At 46.7% G+C, this 14514-nt stretch overlaps 1 protein-coding gene and 1 non-coding gene across 3 annotated transcripts in view; both read right to left on the minus strand.

Moving 5' to 3' along the window:
* The window catches only part of LOC105473131 (ubiquitination factor E4B), a 146973-nt gene that overhangs the window by 4699 nt on the left and 127760 nt on the right, over positions 1 to 14514 (minus strand). For both annotated transcript variants that reach the window (XM_071101032.1, XM_071101024.1), the window contains 2 exons: positions 8215 to 8349; positions 4926 to 5117 (listed from right to left, as the gene is read on the minus strand). In XM_071101032.1, coding sequence (XP_070957133.1) covers positions 4926 to 5117; positions 8215 to 8349 — 327 coding nt within the window. The remainder of the gene's footprint in view (positions 1 to 4925; positions 5118 to 8214; positions 8350 to 14514) is intronic.
* On the minus strand, positions 13441 to 13543 carry LOC112425128 (U6 spliceosomal RNA). Its single transcript, XR_003016143.2, has one exon. It is a non-coding gene; the product is annotated as a U6 spliceosomal RNA (small nuclear RNA).

Genomic DNA, 14514 nt, shown 5'->3' on the forward strand with positions numbered 1-14514 from the left:
ACGAATGTTCACAGCAGCGCTGTTTACAACAGCCAAAGGTTGGCGACAACCCAAATGTCTATCAATGGATGAGGATAAACAGATGGTGGTATATCCATACAACGAAATATTATTCAGCCATGAAAAGGAATGAAATACTGATACATTCTACAACACAAATGAACCTTGAGACATGATGCTAAGTGAAATAAGCCAGACATCAAAGGTTACACACTGTATAAGTCCATTTATATGAAATATCCAGGATAGGTGAATAAGTAAATCCAAAAATAGGAAAAGAGAGACAGAAAGCAGATTTGTGATTGCCAGGGGCTGGGGCAAGAGGTCTAGACAGTGACTGCTTTAAGCTTTTCCTTTCAGGGTGATACATGTTGTGGAACTAGGTAGAGGTGGTGGCTGTGCAACGCTGTGACTGCACTACATGCCACCAAATGGTACACTTTCAAATGGTTACTTTTATGTTACATATGAATTTTACCTCAATAAAGAAGAAAAAATTAACAGAAAATGAAGCATTAAATTTGTGAGATGCAGACTCGTATTGTGGTAGGTTAGTGGAGGGAGCAATTAGGAAAGACTGACTGCATGGGGGGAAGCGTGACTTTGATGGGATTTTTGTTTTTTTTATTTTCTAAGCAGATGCTGAATCTTTTTTCTTTTTTAATGGAAAATGGTGTTAACAGACAATGCTTCATCGACAACAGATATGCAGTCTGTCCACGGAACTGGCGTCTGCCCATAAAGGCACAGTCTAGGCCACTTTAACATCTCCCTATCCTGGTCCTCTTGGCTCCTGGGACCAATGTGATATCCCACTTCTCTGGCGTGGAGCTCTGGCCTCAGATTCCTGAGCATCAAGCTCAGTGGCTCTTCATCCAGGTACCTTTTTTTTTTTTGAGATGGAGTCTCGCTCTGTTGCCCAGGCTGGAGGGCAGTGGCATGATCTTGGCTCACTGCAAGCTCCGCCTCCCAGGTTCACGCCATTCTCCTGCCTCAGCCTCCCGAGTAGCTGGGACCACAGGCGCCTGCCACCACGCCCGGCTAATTTTTTTGTATTTTTAGTAGAGATGGGGTTTCACCGCATTAGCCAGCATGGTCTTGCTCTCCTGACCTCATGATCTGCCTGCCTTGGCCTCCCAAAGTGCTCGGATTACAGGCGTGAGCCACGGCGCCCGGCCCATCCAGGCACCTTTTTGTCAGCCTTCTGGACATGAGTCTTCAGCCTACTCTTGGTATAGAGGGACAGAAGCCTCTCAGTTTCTTTACCTGCAAAGCTGTCATTTTCTTCTTCCTTTGTCTTCCCAGGAAAACAAGACATACCAAACCAAACCAAAGCCAGCTAAGATACTGCTGCTTCCAAAGGAGAAAATGCAATTCTATAATCTCTTCCCCAGTGCTTGCCAGCCGTCGTCCATCCTTTTGCACTTACCGCCCCCTGCTCCACCAAAGCTCTCTTCTACAACAATCAAGTAAGCAGGCCCCTAATCAGCTTATGGCCAATATAAACAGAAAATACCCAATAATCAGCATAAACACCACACTGTGAAAGGAAGCAAAAACACTTCTTTTTTTTTTTCCGAGACGGAGTTTCGCTCTTGTTGCCCAAGCTGGAGTGCAGTGGCGTAGTCTCGGTTCACTGCAACCTCTACCTCCCGGGTTCAAGTGATTCTCCTACCTCAGCCTCCCGAGTAGCTGGGATTACAGGTGCGCACCACCATGCCTGGCTAATTTTTTGTATTTTTAGTAGAAACAGGGTTTCACCACGTTAGCCAGGCTGGTCTCAAACTCCTGACCTCAGGTGATCTGCCCACCTCAGCTACCCGAAGTGCTGGGATTACAGGTGTGAGCCACCGCACCCAGCCCAACACTTTTTTTTTTTTTGAGATGGAGTCTTGTTGTGTCGCCCAGGCTAGAGTGCAGCGGCGTGATCTCAGCTCACTGCAACCTCTCCCTCCTGGGTTCAAGCTATTCTCTTGCCTCAGCCTCCGAGTAGCTGGAATTACAGCTGCCTTCCACTGTGCCCGGCTAATTTTTGTATTTTTAGTAGGGATAGGGTTTCATCATCTTGGCCAGGCTGGTCTCGAACTCCTGACCTTGTGATCCACCCACCTTGGACTCCCAAAGTGCTGGGATTACAGGTGTGAGCCGCTGCGCCCAGCCCTAACACTTCTTAAAGTATGCTTTTCTCTCCATGCGTCACTGGCAAGTGTGTGTTTGTTTCACCGCTCTGGAAGAACAGGACTATCTAGACATTCAAGGATCCCTGTGTGCCACTGTGCCAGAAACTGCTGTCTACGACTCAAGCCAGGTGCCACCAGAGGCCAGCACCATAGTCCAAGGCATGACCAGGCAATGAAATGTGTTGTTGGTCACCAAGGACAGGCCGCTCAAAGCACTCCTTTGTCACCCACTTGCTTTGCATCACCTCACTGGGCGTGCTGTGCCCATCCACACTGAAACCTTCTGTGTGTTACGTTAAGTGCCTGTGATGTGGCAGTCACCCACCCTGGAGAGGGCGCACACTAAACAGCTCTTCCAAGCCTCTCTACAGTAACGATGGACGAGCCCCAGGGGCTTTCCACACTGACCTCTGGCTTGGCTGGAGACTCCAGCTACAGTCAGGTGTGGACCCCACCTCAATGGCTAAGTGCTTCCCTTTTCTTTCCCTCACTGCAGGCTATGACTTGCCTTCTGTTTCTAAATCAGTGCAGTATTATATAGTCGGGGGCTAGTAAAGCAGTATATATTTTAACATCTCCTACAAGTAACTACAATTTCCTAACCCTCTTACAGACCACTACTTTGTATGAAAAAACTGCTTTAGACATACAGTCCTGTGTCGCTCTGAGAAATGTCTTGTTAGGCGATTTCGTTGTTGTGTAAACATCATAGAATTTACTTACACAAACCTAGATGGCGTGGCCTACACCACGTCGAGGCTCTATGGTACAGCCTATTGCTCCTGGGCTACAAACCTGTACAGTGTGGGACTGTACTGAATCCTGTCGGCAGTTGTAACACAATGGTGAGTATTCTAAACATAGAAAAGGTACAGTGAAAATACGGTATTATAATATGATGGCGCCACCTGGTCTTTGTGGTCCATCATTGACAGAAACAGCACATGACTATGTATTTTTTTTCCACTGCAAATCCTTTGTTAAGACCACTTCCCCTGCTACATGAGAAAGCACCTAAATATGTGAGTTATAGCTCCATAAAGCTGTCACTAAAAAAAAGTACCTACAATGCTTCTATTGTAACATTATTCCTTTGGATGAGATATGGGTAAAGAACCTTCTAGAACGCCTACTGATGATTAACCTGAGCCATGAATAATATTTGGGTAAGCAGTGTGAATAAAGACAGAGACAAAGAAACAAGCGTGGTTCTTTGTGGGCTTTTTAAGTGGACAGCAGAGACTGAGGATATGGGTTCAAGGCCAGGCTGCCTGGACATCAATCATGCCTCTGTCCCACACTAACTCTCTGACCTTGAGCAAGCTATTTAACCTCTCTGTGCCTCTTTCCTCACTTTAAAACAAAGACTTTAATAGAACCTACATCAAAGAATTTTGTGAGGACTAAATGGGTAGAGATATGAAAAGGGGGTGAAATGCGGTGTACAGTTAATAAACACTAGCTGTGAGGACGCTGAAAACGAGGCAGAACGGACCATGGACGGGGCCAGCCTAAACTTTATGAGATGACTAGAAGATCACACAGGGACAGCTTAGCCTAAATTGGTGGCTGTGGAAATGAAGCACACACAGACAGATCTGCTCACAGGAGAGCCATGGAATAAAGGAGAGGGAAGAATGTAAAGACAACCACACGAGGTTTTCAATCCGGACAACCCCAAAAATAACAGCACTCTAGCAGGAGACTAGGGAGGAAGATTCTGATCCCTTGAGAAATCGGGCTCTTTTCAGAAATGTAACAGATTTGTCAAGAAGGCCCTTACAAAGATGGGGTAAGAACTCAACTGGAAAGGGATCAGAGCACCAAATCTGCTCTTTACTTTTGTTTTTTACTGACTTATTTATTTTGAGACAGAGTCTCGCCCTGTTGCCCAGGCTGGAGTGCAGTGGCACAATCTCGGCTCACTGAAACCTCTGCCTTCTGGGTTCAAGCGATTCTCCTGCCTCAGCCTCCCGAGTAGCTGAGATTACAGGCGTGCACCACCACACCAGGGTAATTTTTTGTATCTTTAGTAGAGATGGGGTTTCACCATGTTGGCCAGGCTGGTCTTGAACTCCTGACCTCGTGATCTGCCCACCTCGACCTCCCAAAGTGTTGGGACTACAGGTATAAGCCACTGCGTTTTTGAGACAGGATCTCACTCTCTCGTCCATTCTGGAGTGTGGTGGTGCAATCATGGCTCACTGCAGTCTGGCCTCAAGCAATCCTCCTGCCTTGGCCTCCCAGAGTGTTGGGATTATAGGCCTGAGCCACCGCACCCAGCCCAAATCTACTCTTCACACTCAGAGGAAAACAACCCATTCATCTTCACTGATACCAGACAAGTTCCCTGGCCACTGTGGTTATTTTATTTTTTATTTTTTTTTTTTTTTTGAGAGGGAGTCTTGCTCTGTCACCCAGGCTGGAGTGCAGTGGCCGGATCTCAGCTCACTGCAAGCTCCGCCTCCCGGGTTTACGCCGTTCTCCTGCCTCAGCCTCCCGAGTAGCTGGGACTACAGGCGCCCGCCACCTCGCCCGGCTAGTTTTTTTGTATTTTTTAGTAGAGACGGGGTTTCACCGTGTTAGCCAGGATCGTCTCTCGATCTCCTGGCCTCGTGATCCGCCCATCTCGGCCTCCCAAAGTGCTGGGATTACAGGCTTGAGCCACCGCGCCCGGCCGCCACTGTGGTTATTATCTTCAAATCCGCCAGTAAACTCACAGAGAGACCAACTCAACTCACTGACCTGATCGTCAGCAATGGCTTTCGCGAACCGGGCACAGTCCAGCTGTAAGTAAATATCTGTCAGTTGGTCCAACAGCTTCTTTGGTTCAAAGCCGTATTTCTCAGGGTTTTCAACTTTCAGGTCACGGCACTTGGGGCCACAGAGTTGCTGAAGATTAAAGTTCAGCATTGCAGCCAATCGGGGTCCAAGTTCCTAGGAAATCACAGGATAATAGGACAATTCATGCTGTTGAGACAAGTGAAAAGGACCAAAACCTCCCATTTCAGTGGAGGAACAGGAATTGGTTGGATTAGTCTTCAAAGAATCCGTACAGGTGCTGTGTATCACAAGCTGAAGAAAGACAACATTATATTCCAACTTTACTCCCCATTTCCAATCTGATAATTCTAATACTTAATGGAATGTTGCAAGCTGATGAAATATTTATTTATAAATACCAACAGAAGCCAAACTTTTCTTTAAATTTATGCTTTTAATTTAAAAAAGTATCACTCCAAATTCATTGAGAAACAAGTAAAAGAGAGAAAATTATACAAATCTGGCCGGGCGCGGTGGCTCACGCTTGTAATCCCAGCACTTTGGGAGGCCGAGGCGGGCGGATCACAAGGTCAGGAGATCGAGACCATGGTGAAACCCCGTCTCTACTAAAAATGGAAAAAATTAGCCGGGCGCAGTGGTGGGCGCCTGTAGTCCCAGCTACTCGGGAGGCTGAGGCAGGAGAATGGCGTGAACCCGGGAGGCGCAGCTTGCAGTGAGCCGAGATTGCGCCACTGCACTCCAGCCTGGGCGACAGAGCGAGACTCCGTCTGAAAAAAAAAAAAAATTATACAAATCTTACCATTATCTGAGCCAAAAAAGTTTTGAGTCAGTTCTTCCAGCCAATATTTCATCAACCTTTTTCCCCTTAAATGTTAAAAGCCCCTGGCAGTTCAGTCTGTGCCATTCTTATGTACTTATCAGATACAGATAACAAAGTAAAGCAAAGAAAGAAGATAGAAGTTATGTCTTGAATAGTTTTAAATCCAGTCAATGAGACAGAGTAAACTTAAATGAAACACCTGGAAAATAATAATAATCTATGCAGGAATCTCACAAGGTGACTCAGTACTCACTACGGTTGGGCATGAATGGTTTTAAGCAAACCTGAAACAGGAAGATGTGGCTTAGAGAGCATTAAACACTGGCCATAAAAGGGAGTCATGAAAGCGTCCCTTTCAGTCACAAGGTTTTCATGAAATGTAATAACTGGATTTATTCAAATTCGACATATACTTAGCTTTTCAAGAATTTGCTTTTGCACAGAGTACTCCTGTATTTCACTGTTGAAAAGTTGTAAAATAAAGGAGTCATAATAGGACAGAGTTGGTCATTTTGTTTGAAGTAGGAGAGATCTGAGCTAGTCAGTGAAGAAGGTGAAAATGCAAACCTTAAAGGTTTGCAAAGTGAAATGCCTTTATACTTTGTCTGCGAAGGCCAGATAGTAAACAGTGCAGCAAAAGAAATGAAAATATCACAGCAGGCACAGGCATAAGGCTGGAGCCAAAAGAACAGGGCTACGGTGTACAGATGGCTCAGGTCTATGAGCAGGTTTAAAATGAATAAATTTATTTATTTATTTATTTATTTATTTATTTATTTATTTTTGAGAAGGAGTCTCACTCTGTTGCCCAGGCTGGAGTGCAGTGGCTGGATCTCAGCTCACTGCAAGCTCTGCCTCCCGGGTTTACCCCATTCTCCTGCCTCAGCCTCCCGAGTAGCTGGGACTACAGGTGCCCGCCACCTCGCCTGGCTAGTTTTTTGTATTTTTTAGTAGAGACGGGGTTTCACCGTGTTAGCCAGGATGGTCTCAATCTCCTGACCTTGTGATCTGCCCGTCTCGGCCTCCCAAAGTGTTGGGATTACAGGCTTGAGCCACCATGCCCGGCCTATTTATTTATTTTTGAGAAGAGTCTTGCTCTGTTACCCAGGTTGGAGTGGCGTGATCTTGGCTCACTGCAACCTGGGTCTCCTGGGTTCAAGTGATTATCCTGCCTCAGCCTCCCAAGCAGCTGGGATTATAGGCACGCCCCACCATGCCTGGCTAATTTTTGTATTTTTAGTAAAGATGGGGTTTTGCCATGTTGGCCAGGCTGGTCTCGAACTCCTGACCTCAGGTGATCCACCCTTCTTGGCCTCCCAAAGTGCTGGGATTACAGGCATGAGCCACCGTGCCGGCCTTAAGCCAGGTACTTCTATGTGTGTTTTCGCTTAATCTTCCCAACAAGTCTACAAAACAGGTGGGTGTTGACCTTGTTAAAGAGGAATTAATCAGCTATTTGCTATCTGGCTTTCACAGAATTCTGCAAACCTTGAAGGGAGGCCAGTGTCTGGGCAGTGCGCTGTTTTGTTTCGTGTTCCATGGGTCTTGAACTGAAATCTGTTTATGAAGAGACATGAGGTGGAAAGTGGAAAGAGTGGAAAAGAGTTGCCCCCAGGACAGGGAGTGGCAATAGTGCCTCTGCTGGAGACGACAGGAGTCACATAATGGAGGTAAGAGCAAATACAGAAAATCAGGGGAAATACACAGTAAGTATATTGTATTCCATTGCAAAGTAAACATGTCTCCACACAGGCAAATGGCTACCAAATCTTAGATCCCCCATCTTGCCTTTCTCACTATACTTGTCCTGGCCACACCACAAAACTTCTCAACTTTGTGGTGGGTGTGGTTGAAGCAGGGCAGAGATCTTCAGTGATGCTGCTCAGTTTCAGTTTTAGTAACAGGAACCAGGTCTCGTTAGTTGAGGACAAACATTTTGACTATTTGCAATCCACCATAAACCTTAGTGATGGCTGGCTCTCATTAACCTTTGGCTTCCTGAGTGTAACAAAGGTACAACTGAGAGAGCCAAAGATCTTACACAGTCTCAATGATTCTACTTAATATCCTTCCATTGTCACCGGCTGTTACCTTATGCTTTTTCTATAAATAAAATATAGGAATCAATAATGGTAAAAATATGTCATGACATCAACATGAATAATCCAATGTACTGTCTAAGCAGAAAGTGCACTAAGGCATTTGGAAGTGGCTGTAGACTGTATGGTGACATCAGACATCTACTCTTCAGTCCATCAACAGAGTCTGGTATCAACTAGCATAACTGGGAACAAAATCAGTAACAGAATTTCACTTATTGGTGACTATGATACTAAAATTTCCAGGACTTCAACAACTGCTGAAGTTATAAGTGAGAGAGTCTGAACGTGGAGTCCAAACCACCAAACAGAGCCCCTGGTTTCTACTCACCGGTCTGAGGAAGGGCTTCTGGACCTGCTTTGTGAGGATGTGGAACATGTCCACAGTTTCGGTGGCCAGGGCGAGGTAAGAGCGGGACACGCGCTCATCCTGAGCAAGCTGAGACTGACGGGCCTGCTGCTGATCCTAGGACACATCGAACAATCGCCAAGTAAGGCTCGGTCCTGGTCATCAGCTCAGCAAAGCGCCAAGCGCATAACTGGAAAGTGCGCGATAAATCCAACATGCTTAGGGAATGATGGAACCGCCCACCACAGCAAATTTCCCAGGTAACTGAAGTTTCATCCCAGATAACTGAAGTTTCATCCTTTCAGCCTCGGAGCTCTTTGAGACTTCCAGCCAGGTGACGTTGGTGCCTTATTTACCTCCCATGAGCCTCTGCTTCCTCAATGATAAAAGAAGTCACCATCTACGGGGTGCGGTGGCTCATGCATGTAATCCCAGCACTTTGCGAAGCCAAGGTGGGCGGATCACAAGGTCAAGAGATCAAGACCATCCTGGCCAACATGGTGAAACCCCCATCTCTACTAAAAATACAAAAATTAGCTGGGGATGGTGGCTCACAGCTGTAGTCCCAGCTACTCAGGAGGCTGAGGCAGGAGGATTGCTTGAACCCAGGAGGCGGAGGCTGCAGTGAGCTGAGATCACGCCGCTGCATTCCAGCCTGGTGACAGAGCCAGACTCCGTCTCAAAAAAAGAAAGTCACCATCAACTTCTATGCAGGATGAAATAAGAGAATCGAATATAGTATCTGACACACATCATGGTACTAAGGGCAGTTTATTTCCCTTAATAACTTTTACTTAGTCATCATCATTTGTTGAGACGGAGTTTCGCTCTTGTTGCCCAAGCTGGGGTGCAATGGCGCAATCTCGGCTCACCACAACCTTCGCCTCCCAGGTTCAAGCAATTCTCCTGCCTCAGCTTCCCGAGTAGCTGGGACTACAGGAACATGTCACTGTGCCCGGCTAATTTTATATTTTTAGTAGAGATGGGGTTTCTCCATGTTGGTCAGGTTGGTCTCGAACTCCCGCATGTCAGGTGATCTCCCTCCTGAAGTGTTGGGATTACAGGCGTAAGCCACGGTACTCGGCCTTCTATTATTATTATTATTATTATTTTGGAGATAGAGTCTTGCTCTGTCACCCAGGCTGGAGTGCAGTGGCACAGTCTTGGCTCACTGTAACCTCTGCCTCCCGGGTTCAAGTGATTCTCATGCCTCAGCCTTCCAGGTAGCTGGGAATACAGGAGTGCACCACCATGCCTGGCTAATCCTTTGTTGTTGTTGTTGTTATTTATTTATTTATTTATTTATTTATTTATCTTGAGACAGGGTCTCACTCTGTTGCCCAGGCTGGAGTGCAGTGGTAGGATCTTGGCTCACTGCAATCTCCGCCTCCCGGGTTCAAGCCATTCTCCTGCCTCAGCCTCCTGAGTAGCTGGGATTACAGGTGCATGCTACCATGCTTGGCTAATTTTTGTATTTTTGGTAAAGATTGGGTTTTTTGCCATGTTGGCCAGGCTGGTCATGAACTCCTGACCTCAGGTGATCCATCCACCTCGGCCTCCCAAAGTGCTGGGATTACAGGCGTGAGCCACTGCGACTGTTCTCATTTTTGTATTTTTAGTAGAGATGAGGTTTCACTATGTTGGTCAGGCTGGTCTCAAACTCCTGACCTCAAGTGATCTGCCCACCTAGGCTTCCCAGAGTGCTGGGATTACAGGTGTGAGCCACCATGCTCAGCCAGTCTTCATTATTTTAAAACTATGAGATGCAGTGTGCTACAGTATTGAGGCCTATGGGGTCTGCCTCTCTGCCTCTGTAAGTGTCTGTGTACTACTAAGCTTTTTAAATTTTGTCTTTCCACACTGTGAGGCTGTCACACCACAGAACTGTCAGCATGCTTGCCTCTGGCGCAGTCTCCTCCTTCAACTCTGCCATGGACTGGGGAGGAGATGATAAGAGCTGTTTGACTCATGGATACAATCAGGTACTGCACTGCAGGCTCTGAAACGGATCAAACACAGACCCACCAGGAAAAGCCTCAATTCTTACATCTGTTCGGAGGCCTTTTCTTGTTGGGAAAGGAACACAGCTGGAGTAGCTGAAGCTGGCTAGTGAGTGCCCTCTGGGTAAGTGCTCCAGTCTGCTTGATGGACATTCTGCAGGGATACTGGGGGGCCTGCCTTTCCCTGGCCAAGAATGAGTCCACTGAAAGAAAGGCAGCGCCAGGAAAGACACAAGAACAGCCAGGCGTGAACTACCTAAATGTGTACCTGGGTGTCTCAACAGGCCTTTCCTCAGCCTTTGGGTACTGGAGATAGAATAATAAGGCTCCCAACCCTAGATTCCATTAGGGAGGATGGCTTCATAGAAACGAATACCCTAACAGATACAGTAAGTCTGACAGTGATGAGGAAAAATGAAGCAGGGTCAGGGGTCAGGGAATGCTACTCTGGAAAGGGTGGTCAGGGAAGGTCTCCCTGAGGGAGTGCGTATCTGAAGGAGTCAGGAAAATCTGGGGGGAAGAGCATTCCAGGTAGGGGGAAGAGCAGGTGCAAAGGCCCTCACGTGTCAGTGCAAGGGCCAGGAGGTGAGTCTGGCTGGGGTAGAGTGAGTGGAGGAGAGACTGTCCGAAGCTGAGAGCAGAAACACATTGTGGTGCCAGGTCCTGCTGAGTGCTGTAGGCTGCTCTCATCATAGGATTTGGCTCTGAGTGAGAAGGGATGCCCAGAATGGCTGAGCTGAGTGGCGATATTGATCAGACGGATTTTTTTTTTCTTTTTTTTTTTTTTTGAGACAGAGTCTTGCTCTATTGCCCAGGCTGGAGTGCAGTGGCGTGATCTCGGCTCACTGCAAGCTCTGCCTCCCGGGTTTACGCCATTCTCCTGCCTCAGCCTCCCGAGTAGCTGGGACTACAGGCGCCCGCCACCTCGCCCGACTAGTTTTTTTGTATTTTTTAGTAAAGACGGGGTTTCACCATGTTAGCCAGGATGGTCTCGATCTCCTGACCTTGTGATCCACCCGTCTCGGCCTCCCAAAGTGCTGGGATTAGAGGCTTGAGCCACCGCGTCCGGCCCAGACTGAGATTTTTAACACCATCCCTGATATGGACATGCTCAAGAGTGGAGGTTGAAGACCAAGCAGTGGGCTACTGCAATAATCCAGGTAAGAGATGCCAATGGTCTGGAGGTGGTGAGAAGAGGTTAGATAATGGACATACTTTAAGACAGAGCCTAGAGGCATTTGCTGAGAGACGCAGAGAAATCAAGAACAACTCCAAAGCATTGAGCCTGAGCAGCTGGTAGAACGAAGGCACAATTTACTGAGATTGGGCAGACTCAGGCAGGAGATGTGGACAACATCAAGGTTCTGTTTTGGATGTGGTGAGTTTGAGACACCTGTAGACACTTGTAGACAAATACTTGGTCTACAAGCCTGTAGTCAGGTGAAATCTGAGCTGGGGAGATCCATTCTGGAGTCTTTAGAATACAGGTATTTAACGCCTTGGAATACCTGAGCTCACCAAGCAGTGATTTTCACCAGGGGACATCGGGTTATGCGTGGGAGTGTTTCTCGTTGCCTGATGGCTGGGGGTAGGAGGGTACATCCCTGGCATTAAATGGCACGAAATAGAGATTCTGTATGTCCTGCAATATATGGGATGGTTTCTCATCATGAGTTATTATTATACCAAATTCCACTAGGCTCAAAATTCCAACTAGTGCCCTCGCTGAGAAACACTAACCTAGAGAGCACTAGTGGGAAAGAAATTGAAGCCTGAGGGTCGAGTGCCGGAGCTCACCAAGCACAGACGTCAGGAGATGAGCAGGAACAGCCAGGGTAGTGGGAGGGAGAAAGTGACTTCAAAGCCAAATAAAAATTATTTCTGAAATAGCAATTGCTGGAACTATTTGTGCCTTTTTCATCCAGTAACAGAGGAAAAATCAGTATTATTTGTTCAGTTGGCTCATAAACAAATGCTATTAAGTATTGACTACGACTGTGCTATAGACCTGCATTCCAACATCTAAAATATACACTGGCCGGCCATGGTGGCTCACAACTATAATCCCAGCATTTTGGGAGGCTGAGGTGGGAGGACTGCCTGAAGCCAGGAGGTTGTAGGCTGTAGTGAGCTAAGATCTGCCATTGCACTCCAGCCTGGGCGACAGAGCAAGACTCTCCTTCTTCCCTTCTTTTTTTTTTTTTTTTTTTTGAGACAGCGTCTCGCACTGTCGCCCAGGCTGAAATGTGAAATGTAGTGGCATGGTATCAGCTCACTCTAACCTCCACTTCCTGGGTTCAAGTGATTCTCCCACCTCAGCCTCCCAAGTAGCTGGGATTACAGGCGCCTGCCACCATGCTTGGCTAATTTTTGTATTTTTAGTAGACACTGGGTTTTGCCATGTTGGCCAGGTTGGTCTCAAACTCCTGACCTCAGGTGATCTGCCGGCCTCGGCCTCCCAAAGTGCTGAGATTACAGGTATGAGCCACTGTGCCCAGTCAAGACTCTGTTTCTATTAAAAAATAATAATAATAAGGCCGGGCACAGTGGCTCATGTCTGTAATCCCCACACTTTGGGAGGCTGAGGTTGGTGGATCGCTTGAGGCCAGGAGTTCAAGACCAGCCTGATCAACATGGCAAAACCCCATCTCTACTAAAAATACAAAAATTAGCCAGGTGTGGTGGTGCATGCCTGTAATCCCAGCAGGCAGAAATTGAGCCAAGATCGTGCCACTGCACTCCAGCCTGGGTGACAGAGTAAGACTCTCTCAAAAAATAAAACAAAACAAAACAAAATAAAAAATAACAATTTAATAATCAAAATAATAAGTAAATAAAAGATATGACCAGCTTGGGAAAACTAGCAATTAAATATCAAAAATATTAAAATATTATATTTTAATATTTATTTATTTGAGACGGAGTCTCGCTCTGTCACCCAGGCTGGAGTGCAGTGGCACGATCTTGGCTTACTGCAACCTCCACCTCCTGGGTTCAAGCAATTCTTCTGCCTCAGCCTCCTGAATAGCTGGGACTACAGGTGTGTGCCACCACGTCCAGCTAATTTTTGTATTTTTAGTAGAGACGGGCTTTCACCATGTTGCCCAGAATGGTCTTGATCTCTTGACCTTGTGATCCACCTGCCTTGGCCTCCCAAAGTGCTGGGATTATAGGCATGAGCCACCGCGCCCGGCCTAATATTTATTTTTAAAGGATGGGACACTTTATGAATTTGCATGTCATCCTCAAGCAGGGGCCATGGTAATCTTCTCTGTATTTTTCCAATGTTAGTATACGTGCTGCTGAAGCATGTGAGAACTTGTCTCTGTAAAAAAAAATTTTTTTTTTTTTTTTTGAGACGGAGTCTCACTCTGTCGCCCAGGTTGGAGTGCAGTGGCCGGATCTCAGCTCACTGCAAGCTCCGCCTCCCGGGTTCACGCCATTCTCCTGCCTTAGCCTCCCGAGTAGCTGGGACTAGAGGCGCCCGCCGCCTCGCCCGGCTAGTCTTTTGTATTTTTTTAGTAGAGACAGGGTTTCACCGGGTTAGCCAGGATGGTCTCGATCTCCTGACCTCGTGATCCGCCCGTCTCGGCCTCCCAAAGTGCTGGGATTACAGGCTTGAGCCACCGCGCCTGGCCAAAAAAAAAAATTTTTTTAAATTAGCCAAGCATGGGGGTGCATGCTTTTAGATCCAGCTATTTGGGAGGCTGAGGCAGGAGGACCACTTGAGCCCAGGAGGTTGAGGCTGTGGTGTGCTATGATCCTGCCACTGCACTCCAGCCAAGGCAACAGATCAAGACTCTGTCTCTATTTATTAATAATAATAAAAAACAAATAAGTAAATAAAATATAAGCTGGGCATACCAAGCACTGTGAATGGTATAAAGTGGGTGTTACAGAAGTAAGAAGAAGCGTGAGAATTTTCAGCTATGCTGATTGGCGAAGACAAACCTGAGTGAGTATTTGGATAGGACCTTACTCAGAGAACGGGTAGAACTTTAATACATAAGAAAAGCAGGTATAAATGGGAGCTAAACACATGGACAGAGATGGGAACAATAGACACTGGGGACAGGGGAGTGAGGGAGGAGCAAGGGTTGAAAAACTACCTATTAGGTATTATGCTCACTCCCTGGGCGACAGGTTGAATCATAAAACCTCAGCATCACATGATACACCCACATAACAAATCTGCACATGTACCCCATTCCCTGAATCTAAAATAAAAGTTGAAATTAAAAAAGAAAAAAAAAAATGGCTGGGCACGGTGACTCACGCCTGT

This window comes from Macaca nemestrina, chromosome 1 (genome assembly GCF_043159975.1).
Source record: "Macaca nemestrina isolate mMacNem1 chromosome 1, mMacNem.hap1, whole genome shotgun sequence".
Taxonomy (NCBI): Eukaryota; Metazoa; Chordata; class Mammalia; order Primates; family Cercopithecidae; genus Macaca; species Macaca nemestrina.